This window comes from Ambystoma mexicanum, chromosome 7p (assembly GCF_040938575.1).
Source record: "Ambystoma mexicanum isolate Mex_15411 chromosome 7p, UKY_AmexF1_1, whole genome shotgun sequence".
NCBI classification, from domain to species: domain Eukaryota; kingdom Metazoa; phylum Chordata; class Amphibia; order Caudata; family Ambystomatidae; genus Ambystoma; species Ambystoma mexicanum.
The window spans coordinates 108,423,043-108,441,766 of NC_090939.1; the positions used below are offsets into that span (position 1 = coordinate 108,423,043).

Sequence of the window (18,724 nt, forward strand, 5' to 3'; positions counted from 1 at the left end):
GCTAGCTAGTCTTTTGGCTGTAGCTCCTGAGATTCTATCCGGGGCTACAACCAAAAGACCAGGGGCTATAGCCCCCTTAGCCCCCCCTAGCAACGCCCCTGGTGTCCCGTGCAGCTCTGTCTTACTTCCTGTTTCCTCTTCTTTCTCCTTTCTGTGTCTACTTTAATTCTACTGCAGTTTTGGAAACACTAACCCGTTCTTCTGGTGAACTGATTAACGTCCTCTACAGGTTGGCTGCAGTCTGTGTCGAGCAGCGGAGTGCTGTTTGTTTCTGGGTGGTGGAAGAACTTTTTGTTCTGGAGGATAGAGATACCTTTTCTCTCTGGAGTGCAGAAAAGCCTTTATTCTGGAGGTGGAAATATCTTTACTATGGAGGACCCTCTTGCCCTCATGTTTTGTTTTGTACTGGAGGCTGTAGATGGCTCCGGGCAGCGTGGTACGGTGGACAGCCGTTGGAGGGACAGCAGACTGCTTGAGGCAGTTCTTCCCAGCTGGCAGCCGGCTTCTATGAATGGAGGCTGCACCTTGTTCCGACGCCCACGAATATTGAGAGAGGGCATAACTCCCCAGCATCTTCATTAATGCCAGGTGGCTACTGTTATCTGTGCCACTTTATTCAGCGCTGCCCTTTTAGCCATCCACAGTGTTCAGGCTGGGGCTTATCCAATGCAATCCGTTGCTGCCCGCTGCATAGTCATGCTTAGAAGCCGGGATCAGATCACACCTGCCCTGGAGACCCATCACCGTCCCCTTATCAGGGAAAGACCATAGTTTAAGATCTTGTGCCCGAACAACAAGCACTCCATGGCCTTGCCAAAGCACACCAGCCCAAGGTTTCCATGCCATGGTACCTGGAATCCAGATGACAGCGTTCCCCTGTAACATGCTCTCCGTTCACCCTAAGAGGCATTCAAGATCTCCTCAAACCCAAGGATAAATACTTTGAGATGACTTTCCTGTGCATCTGTTACGGCCCAGGAGACATATTTCCTAAACTTCTCAAAAGTTCTGAAGGCACACTTTTCCCTCTGCAGCCTATAAACAAGAGGGTTAGTATTCCCCCCGTGCCACTCAGCAGGCAGGCATGTCCCCATAGCGCAATTCCTGACCTTTTAATCACGCCATTCCTGACCATTACCATCGGCCCCATTACATACCGGAAGCGTTTGTTCCTGCGGCTCTATACTCATCCGGTAACGTGTCAGCAGTTCGGGAACTATGCTCTGCTGTGAAATGACAACGTCTGGGCTGCCCTAAATCTCACAGACCGTTCGTGTTCGAAAGAACAGTTCTTTCAGCTCCTGCCAATGACCCTCGCCACCTAGAACAGGCGTTGCCTGCCAAGCCCAGGACATTTCAGAATGTTCAACCCCCCCCCCCCCACGTGACCCAGCGCCATCTCTCTTTGCTATATAGGTTTGATACATTCATTGCAGTATATTAATGTGCTACGATCAGTCTTTCAGACTGAGGCCCTGGTTATTTTGTCAACATGATTCACTGAACGCAATCGGTGCTCCATTGGGTACCGTTGCTGGCAGCGCCATTGCACTATTGCATTGCATTTACTGATGGCGGGTGAGCTGCCGCACTCACGCCTTCTCTTTTAATCTGAACGGGTTTTCTGACCCAACTGATGTGCCCTTTTAAATCATGTAAACATTTTCTCTCTCCCTTAGCATCACCAGGGCCTCATTTTGGTCCTGAGGAAGGCGATGCACTCATTTTGCCGAAAAGCTTTGTTGAAGTATATCTACCTCATGTGCTACAGGTTGTTTTTCATATTGTTAGCGGCGACCCTGGGTGTTTGCCTAGGGCTCTGAGGCCACAATAACCTCTTATAGGCTGCTTTTATTTATTGCACCTAAACACCTTTTCGGCACAATTACCCCATCTCCCCTCTCTAAACACTGGAGACGCTGGGGTATTTTCTCTTTCTGCGCTCATAATGCTGTCAATAGATGTATTGCCACGACAAAAGGCTCGAAGAAAAATCTTACAAACAAACAGATGCCGGACCGGGAGAAACAATTGAAGCACATAGTGAAGATGAAGAAAACAGTCATCCATGTACTTCGGTTTCATAATATACTTTCATATGGTGTACAACATGGGATTTGTAATTGTAAAGTTCATTCAAATCCACCGTCTTTTCCATTCGTCATTAGGACATAGACCATATTTGTTTATCAATTGTTCGTCACATCACAGCCAATACATGCACAAGTTTCGATCCATAAGGATCATCCTCAGGTGGCTTCTGTTTATTTGAGAAGGGACTTCCAGGAAGGTCACACAGAGCGTCAGCCGGGATCTGGGACTCAATATCTTTGTTCTTTGATACCCAGTTCATAGTGTCTTTCGGATTCATTTGGACACTCAATAAATAAGACTTGAACCATATGTTTCCACCAGGAATGACCCCCTATTGTACTTGAGATATTTCCCCATTTGCAAATCTTTGAACCATCTCCTTCCCAGACGGGTCAGACGCCTCAGACAGAACTCGTTCCTCCTTTGCGTCTCAAGGAGGTTTTCTCCAGCAAATCTTTATGATCTTCACCCGGGTGGGACCCATCAGTCGACCATTCCCAGACTTATTGTACCACCACTCCTTCTTATACCTACTCTGCTAAGACCCCAGAACCTGCTGCGTGCTTTGAAAAAACTCCAAAATTAATGAATAATTAAAATGATTGAGCAAGTGCATTCTTGTAAAGAGAAAATAGAAACTGCACGTCCTACAAGGCACAGCGCCTTTGCCGAAGGTTTTGGAGCTCCTGGAGATGTCACATGCGGCATGGCACCATGTGACAGCTACTGTACAGTGCTTAGTATGTATGAGAGCAGCCAATGACACATCAGTCCCCTCCTGACGAAGACAAGGACTCTGTGAACAGATGGATAGAGCGCACTAGGAGAATGCAATGAGATGACAGCAACTCACACGAGTATCCAAACCGCAGCCCAAGGTGAAGATGTCCAGTGCAGGTATGTACACCCTGGCAACTGGAACTGCCAAATTATCTCATAGAAAATCTGAAAAAGGCTTTGCCACTTTATCTGTGTCCAAACTAGACAGGGACCTCAAACCCTGTGCTGACTACAGGAAACTCAACACAGTTACTGTTAGGCATTTATTTCCGTTACCTATGCACCTATGATTTCTGTGTTAATGGCCCACCTGTGCTTCACAAAAACGGCCCACCTGTGCTTCACAAAAACGTTTTCTAATCTTGCTTTGGTTTGAAGTTGTAATCATTCGATTTATTTATTTGTCTAAATACCGTAGACATAAAACCAACTTTGTGGATGGCAGCCATGAAGGCTGTCCCTGCAGGGTCAGTCTATTTCCTGTTTGTGACTTCCCCCATGTCCATTTATGGGGGTTCAGCCACACTCCGTACCCACCAAGTCTGTAAAATCACGGCCTGCATTCCTCTTCCCAGAAACCCGAACTTACTGCAGTTTGCACTTTGTGACGCAGGTTTTGCACACCGGGTATCAGGTCTATTTATTTATATAGGGCTGGTGACACTAGCTGGGCAAGCACATTAAATTGCTTCTTGGAGCATTATGCAAATGAGGGCAGGGCTCATTTGAAACATATGAGTTTAATACTGTCAGCCTAGACAGCAGATGAACCCAAACATGGATTGGCATTCCAGAGCTCCAGAGCACAGGGCCCTGTAGAGAAAAGCTGCTGCCTCCCCTGGTTTAGCTTTTAGATCAGGCAACCCCTGAGAGATGAGATTCCAAAAAGTGCAAGGCCCTTCGGGGGAATGTAAGGATGAATTATGTTTGAGAAGCAGATAGCTGAAAGGCTGTGAAGGCAATGATGTACCAGGCATCCAACCTTAAACTTAATCCACCTAAGAACTGGCAACCAATGCAATTCCCAAAGGAAAGAAGAGACATACACCCATGCCATTTCCTGCAGAAGAAAGAGACATGATCATAGTTTCAGATTATAAATAAGTTCTGGATGATCTAAGGAGGGTGCCGCTCAGAAAGGGGAAGGCCAGAGTAAATCGCACTGGTCTGGAGCAACCTAGAGTTGATCAAAGACCCAAGCACAATCCTATGGCTTCCCCTAAGAATAAACCATAGTATCCATTTAAGGAGACTGATAACAAAAGTAGGACCATTTCATAGCCACATTAACCTGAGGTTTAAGGCTTAGCTCAGCTTCCCAAAGGATCCCAAATTCTCAAGAAGAATCTGCGCGGTAGGTGGAGACGCGGGATTTTACAGTAGATGACGGTGACCAAGGAAATACATCTCGATCTTTAAGGAATTCAGCATAAGCCCGCAATTTCATCCATCCTTTAAAATAAACAGAATCAGAATCTAGATCTGCATTGCCCTCCACGGGCCCTTCCACCCCAAGCAGAATTTGTGTGCCATATGCGCTGCTGTTCTTAAACCCCACCATGCCAAGGACTCTGTAAAGGAAGCATATAGCTGGTGACAAGAGGGAAACATTGAGCACACAATAGTTCACAGGCAGCGAAGAAGATTTAAAAGGCTCAGGAGAATTTATCAGGAGCGTACAAGCTCTTCGGAATCACAGAGGGTCATGGATATCTTGTAACGCCTTTCAGGCCTTGCAATGCCTCAGCCGCTTCCCAATCTCTTCCTCATAGTATGTTTACATGGCATTCTGCAGTTTCAACGTTTTTAAAGAAGAGTAGATATTATATGAGAGAATATTTGTCAAGATTATGAAGCTATCATTTTTTGCCAAATTTAAAGCATATTCTTGAGCAATCCTTTTGGGGTTCAAGAATTCCACTTCTGCGTTGGAGATTCATAGAAAAAAGCTTACACTGTCACTTATTTCTGGTGTGGCGCTACGACCTGTAGACATCTAAGCGCTCTGCCATACTGCCATTAAGGCAGACACTCAGAATCTACATTTAGAATGACGTGTTACGTACTGAGTTAGATTGGTCAGTCCCTAGTAGTGTGAATGATGAGGTTCAGGGATTTCAATGATTCTCAGATTTGTGTATTTATTTTTATTGTAGTATTCTACTAACCAAACAAGGAAAGGCAGGGCTTGAATCCTTAAACCACCCTCTACTACCATTATACTGCTGCACATCACTTTAGGTGCCTATTTTTGTATGCAAGGCCTGCAGACGAAGATATTTATAGACACTTTGGACGCTTGGGTGAATCTCTTTGTATTTATTTCATTTATTTATTTAATTGTTTTTTATAACACGCTTAATACTTTCGTTTGGTTTCTAAGCGCTGCCTCTGTTGCTCTGCGTGGTCTTGCTTCCAAAACCAACACATTGCCCCTGTGCTATCCTACTTTCACTATAACCACAAGTACTTTACAATGTATAGTACAAAGCGTTTGCCTCAGTTAGCTGATTAATGTCATCTGGGTTGGTATACTTGCCTTATGTATTTACTTTTGCTATTGCAGGATTTTGGGGTGAATTTCTTTTTTTTTAAAACGCTCGCTTGATTTAGTTATTGGATTAATTACTTATTGAATCAAACTTCAATTGGAAGGTACATTTTCTGAGGAACGTTGTATAACATTGATTTGTGTGATCCCAATGTGTTGTGTATCACCTTGTCTGTAACAGAGGTGTACTTGGTGTCTAACCTTTAATAAAAAAAAAAATTAAAAATAGAATCCTTAGGCAAGCCTTGATAGCAGCCCAGGTTTTAGGGCAGGTAGACCTTATGTTTCTTTTAACCGTGGAAATAGATGCACCCTTTATTACCATTGGACTATCCCCTCACAGCTGGATGAGGTTGTGTTCTGCTGCTTTTCATTGTAAAGGAGTTCTATCCTTTGCAGAACAGTGCAATGTTCTCCATAATTGTTAGTTATTAGCAATCAACAAATCATTTGGTCAATGGCGCCATTGTTGCCATATTGGGGAGGGTCCAAAGCCTAGTTTTGTTACGCATGCTCACAAAACAGGGAGTTTCTTAAATTAATGAAATGCTCTAACTCTCCGTAAGTGGGCTAAATCCTTTTTTTCAAGGTACCAATTTATGGTTCTTTCTAAGCCAGCGAATCGTCAAGGTGATGCAGAAGCTTGTATCGATTGTACGATTGTGCAAGTGTCCCGGTAATTCGACTTGACACAGTGGAAGACTTTTTTAAAGCCATTCAGTTGGAACATACAAATATGGATTGTGAGGCTCGGTTCTGGTCTAAGCCTATGCACACGGTGTCCTAATGGGTGTTTATGCATGAATAATACATTGTGCATTCTGTCTCACATCTCTCAATTGCTAGTTTAACAGTACATTTATTTCACTTTTTTCTTGTTCTCAGGTTTATCTAAACAGGTCATAGTCTATGTGGCAGCAGGTGGGGCATGTGGTGCTTCCAAAATCATTTCTACGCAGGCCGATGACCTTCACGCCCTTTACCCAATGCTGAACAGAACATGGCCAACGCTCTGTATCAACTTTATAGTATAATTGCTTATATTCAAGGGATTGACCACTTTGCTGGTGGTGGATCTTCTCACCAAGTTAATTGTGCATTTGCATAGTTTCCCTGCTGTGATTGGTCATATTGCCCTCTGCGTATCCGAACCACACGTACACCGTCTTGGTTATTGGGCACTGTCTCACCATGACCAGAGCTAGGTCTCCATCTGAACAGAGTGACTGCATATTAACCGACTACTTTTGACTGCACTCTTTCCATTTGACAGAGTGTAGCCCAGCTATCCTTGGAACTTGTTCATACCTGTCAGTCTTAAGCTTTGTTATGTGCACAGTAGAATAGGCCATTTCAGCTAACCATCCATGCACGCCACCACAGCCCCAAGTAGCAATCTTTGAATCCCACCTCTAGTTAAGAGCTACTGAACATGCTTAATACCGGGGACCATTCTCTAAGCACAAGCCCAGTATTCGAACCTGTGTTTCTATATGTTGTTTTGCTTCCAAGACAAATGCGTTGCCCCTGAGCTATCCTCCCAGCAGATTATGTGAGAAGCAGGCATTTTTACTCTTGAAAATTGTTTTTGTTCAATAGTGTAGCATTCTACTATATATAGATTAATCAACACAAAATAAACCTCTGTTGAATTATTTCTTCTTCTTCCTCTAAATGGGGTGGCTCCCAAAGACCAGGAGCCAGCGATTTTCATCTGAATAGATGATGCTCACCAAACTTCCCACAAATGCAGGCACTGACCAAACTCCCTAAAGAAACAACAGCAAACTGCCACTACCAAGAGACCCACACCACAATACAACCACCACACATGCCCAGCACTCAACTCCTCATTTGAAAGCTCCCTCATAAAACTGACAATGCCCAAAACATCTCGAACGCCTTGACTATGATCATCATTTTCTCAGTCTTACTCTGCATGTGGAAGGAACAATTAATAACCTCAATCAAAAACAGCAAAAACTTCTCCTTCGCTATCATCAAAAAATCTCCCACCACCAGTGGCTGCATGTCACGCTCCTCAGAAATAACCGAAGGGGGCAAGAGCCCACTCCAAGCTGGACAATCCTTCCCAACCTGATCCACACCAGCAGCTGGCAACTGCACAACCACCTCAGCATAGGACAAATTGTGAGACACTCTGACAGACCACACCTGGGCCTCATGCACAAAAACAGGACACTTCTTAAACATATCACAGTGAGCTCCACCACAGTTCCTACAGACAGGGTGCGCCTCACTTAAGCATGACATTGTGGCAACTGTCACACTTCACACAACACAGCACCCCTCTGCAGACACTGGCCACATGACGAAATCTCTGACACTGAAAACACTGCAAAGGAGGGGGCACACACTTTGCTATCCGGAACCTCTTATAACCAATCCACAGAAACCGGGGCAGCTCCACAGACTGAAACCTCACCAAAATAGTAGTTGATAGCACTAACCCTTCCCCATTCCTTCAACCCAACCATCGCACCCCAGCCACACTATTGTTCTTAAGTCCAGTAACTAAAAGGCCCAAGTTAGTACTAGCCGGAACTTCATAGATCACCACTTTACCTATATCCACACGAGCAGGTCGCACAGAACACACCACTGGAATCCCCACTACTTTGTGCAAGCGCAACACTAACTACTGTTGCACTAAAGACTTACAGCAAACCAAAAGCTTACCCTCACCCACCTTACGGATAAACCGAGGTGAACAAGCCCATTTCTCTAAAGAAATTGCTTTCTCAATCCTGAACCACCAGCCTGAAATCCTGCCCTTCCACAGCACTCGCCACAAGAACCACAAAATCTATCTCCTTCGGGGAACCAACAATACCCTTCTGCAGGCCACTAGACCCATTGCCAATCACAGCACCCACTTTACAGCTGCCCGCACCTCCCACCACCTCAGAACAAACAGGCACCGCCTACACATGCTCCAACACAGGAAACAGCGACTCCACTGACAACTTCCCCCACTCTGTCCACAGGAGATCTGCTCCTACACACAGGCTGTGAAGTAGACCTCTTCTTAACAGGAACCGACTGCCACTTTGAACTAGAATCACTAGAACCCAAGGCACCCCCTCACTCCCCCAGCACCATACCCCTCAATGCACTAGCTCCGCACATGCTCTCCTCAGCTCCACAGATGTCTCCCAGTAGTGTCTCGCGCCTTTCTTTCCCATCAAAAGATCCTTTATGACCCTCTGCAGCTTTCCACATGTGCCTGTGCCTGCCCCTCTCCCTGTTGAATGATTTGTGATTCGGGCATTGGGGTATGTTTACCAAACGCCAGCAATGTTAGGGTGGGAATGAATGCATGAACAATCCTTCCACCTGAGACGTGAAAGTAGAATAGGTCATTTCAACTGACAAGTCAAACATGCCACACTGCCACCCAGCGGCCCCCCTGAATGTTCACTTCTAGTTTGGAGCCAAGAAGTAATGCACTTTGGGTATGCAAATAAGCTGGAAAGCATACATTACTTTTCCAGAAGATTGCCTTTGTTTTATAGGGCAGGTATTTTTCATTCATAGCTTTGCATGTGTGTTTCAACCTCCTAATAGAGGATCAGTTTGGTACAGCCTGGCATTCATGATTGTGTTCTTCGGCATGCTTCCCATCGCACCTGATGGGTGCAACCCACTGACATCCTTGTGATTGGAGCATTGGAATATATTTAGGCCTCTATGATGGGTTGAAAAACCTATACATTTCAGCCAACAAGCTGCAAACGTCAGATCACCAGTCAATGGCCATCCCAGTTCAAATTCGCCGAGCAATGCATTGTGGGTATGCTTATGAACTGGTATGCCTGGATAGGCAGGACATAGGGAGGAGGAGTGCAGGGGTCACCACATCACTCGGTGCATCTGGAGTGGCTGCACCTTGGGAGGAGCAGTGCAGGAGGCCCTACAATGCCACATCACTGGGTGCACCTGGAGTGGCTGCACCAGGGTCGAACCAGTGCGGGGGGGGGCTAGAATGACATATCCCTGGGTATGCCTGGAGAGGCAGGATGTAAGGAGGAGAAGTGCAGGGGTCACCACATCACTGGGTGCACCCGCATTGGCTGCACCTGAGGAGTAGCAGGACAGGGAGCTCTATAATGCCACATCACTTAGTGAACCTGGAGTGGCTGGACCTGGGGAGGAGCAGTGCAGAGGGTGCTACAATGCCACATCACTGGGTGCCCCTGGAGCGGCTGCACCTGGAAAGGAGCAGTGCAGGGAGCCCTACAATGCCACATCAGTGGGTGCACCTGGTGTGGCTGCACCTGGGGGGGAGCAGTGCAGGGGGTGCTACAATGCCACATCCCTGGGTGCACCTGGAGTGGCTGCACCTGGGGAGGAGCAGTGCAGAGAACCCTACAATGCCACATCATTGGGTGCACCTGACAGAGCTGCACCTGGGGAAGAGCAGTGCATGGGGTGTTACAATGCCACATCACTGGGTGCATCTGACGGGGCTGCACCTGGTGGAGGAGCAGTGCATGGGGCACTACATAGCCACATCAGTGGGTTAACCTGGTGTGGCTGCACCTGGCGACGAGAAGTGCAGGGGGTGCTGCAATGCCACATCACTGAGTGCACCTGGTGTGGCTGACCGGGGGGAGGAGCAGTGCAGAGGGCGCTACAATGCCACATCACTGGGTGCACCTGATGGGGCTGTATCTCGGAAGGAGCAGTACAGGTCACCTTAGAATGCCACATTAGTGGGTGCACCTGATGTGGCTGCACCTGGTGAGGAGCAGTGCAGGGGGTGCTACAATGCCACATCACTGGGTCCACCTGGAATGGCTGCACCTGAGCAGGAGCAGTGAAGGGGCCCTACAATGCCCCATCACTGGGTGCACCTGAAGGGGCTGCACCTGAGGAGGGGCAATGCATGGGACGCTACAATGCCACATCACTGGGTGCTCCTTATGGGGCTGTACCGCTGGAAGAGCAGTACATGGCGTGCTACAATGCCACATCACTGGGTACACCTGGAGTGGCTGCACCTGGCAAGGAACAGTGCAGGGGGACCACAATGCCACATCTCTGGGTACGCCTGGAGAGTCAGGACATAGGAAGAGGAGTGCAGAGGGCACCACTTCACTTGGTGTGCCTTGAGTGGCTGGGCCTGGGGAGGAGCAGTGCAGAGGGTGCTACAATGCCACATCACTGGGTGCACCTGGAGCGGCTGCACCTGGGGAGGAGCAGGACATGGGGCTCCATAATGCCACATCACTGGGTGAACCAGGAGTGCCTGCACCTGGGGAGGAGCAGTGCAAAGGGTGCTTCAATGCCACATCACTGGGTGCACATGGAACGGCTGCACCTGCGAAGGAACAGTGCAGGGAGCCGTACAGTCCCACATCAGTGGGTGCACCTGGTGTGGCTGCACCTGGGCACGAGCAGTGCAGAGGACCCTACAATGCCACATCATTGGGTGCACCTGACAGAGCTGCACCTGGGGAAGAGCAGTGCATGGGGTGCTATAATGCCACATCACTGGGTGCACCTGATGGGGCTGCACCTGGGGAAGAGCAGTGCAGGGGGCATTACAATGCCACATCAAAGGGTGCACCTGATGGGACTGCACTAGTGGAGGAGCAGTGCACGGGGCACTACATAGCCACATCAGTGGGTTCATCTGGTGTTGCTGCACCTGGCGACGAGAAGTGCAGGTGCTGCTGCAATGCCACATCACTGAGTGCACCTGGTGTGGCGGCCCCTGGGGAGGAGCAGTGCAGGGGGCCCTACAATGCCACATCACTGGGTGCACTGGAAGGGGCTGCACCTGTGGAGGAGCAGTGCAGGGGCGCTACAATGCCACATCACTGGGTGCACCTGAAGGGGCTGCACCTGGGAAGGAGCAGTACAGGTCGCTGTAGAATGCCACATCAGTGGGTGCACCTAGTGTGGCTGCACCTGGTGAGGAGCAGTGCAGGGGGTGCTACAATGCCACATCACTGGGTCCACCTGGAATGGCTGCACCTGGCAAGGAACAGTGCAGGGGGGCTACAATGCCACATCTCTGGGTACGCCTGGAGAGCCAGGACATAGGGAAGAGGAGTGGCACCACATCACTGGGTGTGCCTTGAGTGGCTGCACCTGGGGAGGAGCATGACTGGGGGGTGCTACAATGCCACATCACTTGATGTTCCTGGAGTGGCTGCACCTGAGGAAGAAGAGTGTAGGTGGCGCTACAGTGCCACATCACAGAACACGAGGATACTTTGCTCCTAACTGCTGCCTCCAGCCTCCAATTACCTGTGTAGGTTTGCGGGGATGATTGAAGGGTGAGCCAAGTCAGGACCCAGCAAGCCTCATGTTAGAGACATCCTGGATTGATGTAAGTAGTCACGAGGAGTGAGAGAAGGGACCGTTGGCATTGAGGAGGGCAGGTGTAGCTACTGGGAATTGGCATGGAGCACAGAAGATGAGATGAGTGGGTGGGAACATGGACAAAAACAGATAAGTGTAACCTCTCCACCAGCACGATTGTAGGGTTTGCAAAAAGCGTGTTTGTGTTCATCTCTCCATTCCTCTGGTGCTCGCTGTTTCACTTCCCGCCATCCTTCTTCCTCTTTCGTTACATCTCTGAAATTCGCCTTCTTTGCTAGCTCCCTTCTGAAAGCCACTACCAGGCTACAAACATCCACTGTTGCTGCACGATCCCTTTCCAAGGTATACAGCAATTAACATGCCAGTCAGCCCACTCCCTATCTGAAGCCTCGAAGGAGATCGAAGGAGATCTTGCTACCCCGTACTGTGCCTTTCTATCATCTCTCTCTAATTCCTCAGTCATACATTCCATTATGTGAAAGAGGTCTACCTCTACCTTAATACTGCAACATCTTAGGCAAGTCCATGTGTGGAATGCACTAATTCACTCTGCCATTCTCAAGGCTTAAGAGTTTGGGTGAGCCTCTTCCAGCTGCATTTGACTAGGTGAGAACCCTAAACATTCTGCTTGTCCCTGACCTATCCTTCTGATTGAGATAAACACTATTTTCAAGAGGACTTCCTTGGAGTTTAATATCTTCTCAATAATGTGTTCCTATTGTGACATCATATTTTCTGGATCACTGGTCCTATCGAAACAAGACTATTGTAACGGCACATATAACAGCCTCACCAAGAAACAACTGCGGGAACCCCAGAAGATGCAGAAGCAGGTGTCATGGCTTTGCCTGGGACTGAAGAAATTCACCCCTCATAAAAGGGACTTATGCTGGTCCCACAAGGGGCCAGGTGCATTATGTCCAAAGGCTACTGGGGTTTGCACCTGGTGTGCCATAAGTCTCCTGTACCGTATTGCACACCATCCGGAAATTTCAGGTCGTGCAATTCTTGATCCATCCACAGTCCAAATTGTAATGGGGTCATACAGAGCGGTAAATGAGTCAGTGTCCGAAGGCCACTCTTATATAACTCCCTCGATGCATCACTGAGAATCAAACAATGATAAATACAAAAGAAATACACACATGATGAATAAAAAATGATATCACTACATATTATCCCCACCAAAAATATCGCCATAAATATGATCTCTTACTTTGGTTCTGCGGGCCTTGCCGTGCCCTCTGTGGCTGTGTGCTAGCCGGGTGCTCTCGCCGCTCTGCCTGGTCCCAATGATACGCTTCCGTCGCTTCCGCAAGGCGATGTAGATCCGGATGTAGACCAGCAACGTCACCATGAATGGCAGGTAGAAGGACACCACGGAGGAGTAGATGACAAAGTCGGGATTCGATATGGAGCAGATCCTGGGATCTCCTAAGTAAAAGCAGAAAGAGTGAGATATCAACCGAGTACAAGGAATGATTATCCAGCAGCCCTTAGGAGGTCTATCCCACCCATGAATTTAGTTTCTGTACCATCACTTGAGGATGCAGGGAAGGGAGACCTGAGAGGTTGCATTGGCAAGACCATGAAATGCCTAAGCAACGGGTCCGGCTGTCAGAACCTAGGGGAAACGAAACAGGTGTCCTTTCAGTTTCTTCCTGAAATAGAAGTAGTCCTACTAATGTCTGAGCGAGAGGGGGAGGGAACTCAGAACAAGGACTGGTGAAGCGATCTACCTGCTTCTTGGCTGGCAGGGGAGCAGCTGGTTTTGGGTGCCTGATCTCGGGTGCTACAATGCCACATCACTGGGTGCACCTGGAGCGGCTGCACCTGGGGAGGAGCAGGACATGGGGCTCCATAATGCCACATCACTGGGTGAACCTGGAGTGCCTGCACCTGGGGAGGAGCAGTGCTAAGGGTGCTTCAATGCCACATCACTGGGTGCACATGGAACGGCTGCATCTGCGAAGGAACAGAACACTTTAGTTAGGTGGGTTTTTAGTCTGCGTTGAAGGCAAAGTGTTTTGGACTACATCTACCGCCTTAGCAGTAGTGCAGTTGAGGCCTTCTGGGTGGGGGTGTTCCGATCAAAGATGGCTTTGGCAGCAAAGTTCTGCCAGCAAAACAGGGTTTTAGTGGTTCCTAGACATTGCATCGAATTCCTACCATCGACATACCATTCCATCTAAAAAAAATGCATTGAAAAAAATTGCATTGAATGCATTTTTTTTGTGTTAATGTGGGGGGTTCCCTCCCAACCCTGCTTTTTCTAACCTTTAAAACCCATTATAATTAAACTAAACCCTTTCCCTTTAAAAAAAATGCATTCAATGCTTTTTTCGATGATAAGGCATTCGATGCAATGACCAGATACCGGTTTTAGCAGGGAGACCGCTGTAGACCTCATTGTAATAGAAAGGCCTGGAGATCAGTGCTGCCAAGTGGCTGAGTTTTACAGTCACAGAATCCAGGTGTGGTGATGCATTGACCAGGGGTGCACAGGATTGGATCAAAAGACACTCTATGCTTTGTTAAAATATGAGAGGGCTCGGGAAATCGTCAGAAGAAGATTCAAATTCATCGCTACTTATCCATTCTTCACACTAAGTGCCCCTACCAGAAAGTTCTTTCAGGGGATTTAGTTTGTAGAACTGTGATGTACAAGCTCTTTCATTCATTCATTAATCCATTCATTCATTCATTCATTCATTCATTCATTCATTCATTCATTCATTCATTCATATGCACATCCTAGCCAAATAGAAGAGCAATGGAACTGTAGAGGCAGTAAGTGATGAACATAGCATGAGCCAAACAATCAGGTCAAGTAGGAGCACCCAATTAGAAACCAGCTCCCATGGGTGCATAGCCCCAAGCTCATCACCAGACACAATATCCACTCTCTGCCACTCTTCCCTCGAAATGCAATCCTGTACCACAATCCTGAAAGCACACTCCAGAGAGGGTTCCAATCCTTACATTGCCACTCCCTGTTCTGCCCTCCCAAAGACAAAAGTTTCCCCCATTCTTTAACAAACCGCTACTCACATTGCAGCGCATCATTCTAAACACATTACCTTAGTCGTAGAGCTACTGAAGACCAACATCCATTCAGGAATTTGAGTGACCAACAAATATGCAAATCAGCAACCCTCATTGCTAATTTGATCAACTTTTCCCTCCAGCCAGGGGATAGAGCAGGATATCACCACACCCTTACTAAAACGGTTCTCATCGGATATATCCATTTTCAAACATTATCATCGCATCATCAGCTTCCCTGACTCCGAAAAATTACTGAAAAAGCGGTTACTTTGAGATTGCAGAATTATGCAAAGAAATGTAATTTTTTTGGAACAATCTGCAATATGAATTCCATCCTAAAAATGGGACAGAGTCTACCTTTACCAGGTCGACCCTAACCGATTCCACCCTGAATGAGTCTACTCTAACCGAGCCTACCCTAACCGAGTCTACTTTAACCGAGGCTACCCTAATCGAGTTTACAGTAAAAGAGTCTACGCCAACAGAGTCTACCCCAACAGTCTACCCTAACAGAGTCTACCCTAACCGAGCCTACCCTAAAAGAGCCTTCCCTAGCCTACCCTAACCGAGTCTACACTAACCGAGTCTGCCCTAACCGAGTCTACAGTCATGGAGTCTACCCTAACCGATCCTATCCTGAGACTACCCTAACCAAACCAACCCTAATCGAGACTAACCTAAAATAGTCTGCCTTAACCGAGTCTACCTTAAGCGAGTCGACCCTAATCGAGACTTACCCCTAACTGAGTCTACCCTAAAAGAATCTGCCCTAACCTAGTCTACCCTAACCCAGTCTACCCTAATGAAGTCTAGACAAAAAGAGTCTACCCTAGCTGCTCTGTGGGACAGTGCTCTTTTGAACGCCGACCAGCGGTACTTCTTATTACTGCCAAGGCTGGACATCTCAATGGCATTTGAGGCTGTAAGCCATGAGTCCATGCTCACCTGTCTTGCTCTAATGGCTCGTGTCTCTGAAAAGGGAGCTTAGGTAATACAGGATAATTTGCCTGCATTTTCCTCCTTGTGTGCTGTGTGGTTGGCTCTTTTGGTGACAAGACAGATGATTTGGGGTTGATGAACCTTGTACTATTGAGATCCTTTTTCTTCTCATCACCTCTCTTAGGTTTTCTCTTATATTTTGTCTCCTAAGCTTATTGCCATATATGAACGTATTTTTTGCAAATGGTAATACATATGAAAACATTCAAAGAAGCACTTCATTGTTTTTTTATCCTTCCTGTCCACGAGAATCCAAGTTTTAAAATTGGTACAGCTAAGCCATTGGCAATTGTGGTGTCTCTCAGGGGACCCCACTTTCACCTTTGCTGTTCGACATTTATATTTATAGTCGGCCTCCGATGTCCCTTTTTGATGAATCTGGTCTACGATACGATTGCTATGCTGATGATACCCAGGTGAATCCTAAGGTCTCCCCCATACAAGTTGAATCCTAAGGTCTCCCTGATACCAGGTGAATCCTAAGGTCGTCCCGTTACCCAGGTGAATCCTAAGGTCTCCCCGATACCAGGTGAATCCTAATGTCTCCCCGATACCAGGTGAATCCTAAAGTTTCCCCCGATACCGAGGTGAATCCTAAGGTCTCCACGATACTCAGGTGAATTCTAAGGTCTCCCCAATACCAGGTGAATCCTAAGGTCTCCACGATACCCAGGTGAATCTTATGGTCTCCCCAATACAAGGTTAATCCTAAGGTCTCCCTGATACCCAGGTGAATCCTAAGGTCTCCCCGATACAAGGTGAATCCATGGTCTCCCCGATACCCAGGTGAATTCTAATGTCTCCCCAATACCAGGTGAATCCCTTGGTCTCCATGATACCCAGGTGAATCTTAAGGTCTCCCTGATACCTTCTCTGGGCCTAGAGATGATTTCCATTGTCTGTCTAATTTTTTGAATCATGTGAGAACTTGGATGCTCCAGAATCACCTGCAATAAGCCCTCCTAAGTCTGATTTCTTACCTCTGGGGCCTAAACTCCTGCTTAATAGCATTTTTTCTCACACGCCTCCTTCTGTGTTATACAGACTGTCAAAAACTACTGTAACAAATGTGGGTGTCTTTTCTTTGTCCGATCTTGGTGGAAATAACCAAGGGGGGGAGATGGTCAAATCTCATTATATAGATTGCAGCAACTTTGCGGTAGTCTTCCTTACCTCATGATAGATGAGTGTGTAGTCGTGGTCGTGCAGCGTGTTAACTCCCACTTGAGTATGCAAACTCGTACATACGTGGCTATCACTGACTACCATTAGAATAATTTCCAATGTGTTCAAAATTGTGGATTTTGGCTTATTTGCAGACTCCTAAATCTCTTCCTCTCTACAACTCAAGGCAATCACTCCACTGGATGCCTGTCCAGCAGAGTCCAGTTTAAATTGCTCTGCTTATTCTTCAAATGCATGGAAGGATTTCCTCTTCATCAGTTAGCAAGCAAAAGGGACCTTCATCAAGCCACCAGAACTCTTCCTTTACAAAAAAGCCTCTTGCGAATATTCCTAAAAGCAGATTCAAGGCTGGAAGTGATCGGAAGTGTTCAGTGGGATATTCTTAAAAGCAGATGCAAGGCTGGAGGTGTGCAGAGGTGTTCAGTGGAATATTCCTAAAAGCAGATTCAAGACTGGAGGTGATAGGAGGTGTTCAGTGTGATATTCCCAAAAGCAGATGAAAGCTGGAGACGATAGGAGGTGTTCAATGGGATATTCCTAAAAGCAGGTGCAAGGCTGGAGGTGATAGGAGGTGTTCAGTGGAATAGTCCTAGAAGCAGATGCAAGGCTAGAGGCGATAGGAGGTGTTCAGTGGAATAGTCCTAAAAGCAGATGCAAGGCTAGAGGTGATAGGAGGTGTTCAGATGGATATTCCTAAAAGCAGACACAAGGCTGGAGGCGATAGGAGGTGTTCAGCGGGATAATCCTAAAAGCAGATGCAAGCCTGAAGGTGATAGGAGGTGTTCAGCTGGATATTCCTAAAAGCAGATGCAAGGCTGGAGGCAAAAGGAGGTGTTCAGCGGTATATTCCTAAAAGCAGACGCAAGGCTGGAGGCGATAAGAGGTGTTCAGCGGGATATTCCTGAAAGCAGACACAAGGCTGGAGGCGAAAGGTGGTGTTCAGCAGGATATTCCTAAAAGCAGATGCAAGGCTGGAGGCGATAGGAGGTGTTCAGATGGATATTCCTAAAAGCAGACGCAAGGCTGGAGGCAAAAGGAGGTGTTCAGTGTATATCCCTAAAAGCAGACGCAAGGCTGGAGGCGAAAGGAGGTGTTCAGCAGGATCCTAAAAGCAGACACAAGATTTGAGACGATAGGAGGTGTTCAGCGGGATATTCCTAAAAGCAGATGCAATACTGGAGGCGATAGGAGGTGTTCAGCTGGATATTCCTAAGAGCAGATGCAAGGCTGGAGGCAAAAGGAGGTGTTCAGCCGTATATTCCTAAAGCAGACACAAGGCTGGAGGCGATATGAGGTGTTCAGTGGGATATTCCTAAAAGGTAGGAGGTGTTCAGTGGGATATTCCTAAAAGCAGACGCAAGGCTGGAGGCGAAAGGAGGTGTTCAGAAGGATCCTAAAAGCAGACTCAAGGCTGGAGACGATAGGAGGTGTTCAGCTGGATATTCCTAAAAGCAGATGCAAGGCTGGAGGCAAAAGGAGGTGTTCAGCGGTATTTTCCTAAAAGCAGACGCAAGGCTGGAGGCGATAGGAGTTGTTCAGCAGGATATTCCTGAAAGCAGACGCAAGGCTGGAGGTGAAAGGAGGTGTTCAGCCGTATATTCCTAAAAGCAGACGCAAGGCTGGAGGCGATAGGAGGTGTTCAGCTGGATATTCCTAAAAGCAGACGCAAGGCTGGAGGAGATAGGAGGTGTTCAGATGGATATTCCTAAAAGC

At 47.4% G+C, this 18,724-nt stretch overlaps 1 protein-coding gene across 2 annotated transcripts in view; it reads right to left on the reverse strand.

Annotated features, from left to right (window-relative positions):
- Nucleotides 1–18,724, reverse strand: part of DRD3 (dopamine receptor D3) — a 1,457,150-nt gene that overhangs the window by 811,565 nt on the left and 626,861 nt on the right. For both annotated transcript variants that reach the window (XM_069635897.1, XM_069635898.1), the window contains one exon: nucleotides 12,996–13,213. In XM_069635897.1, coding sequence (XP_069491998.1) covers nucleotides 12,996–13,213 — 218 coding nt within the window. The remainder of the gene's footprint in view (nucleotides 1–12,995; nucleotides 13,214–18,724) is intronic.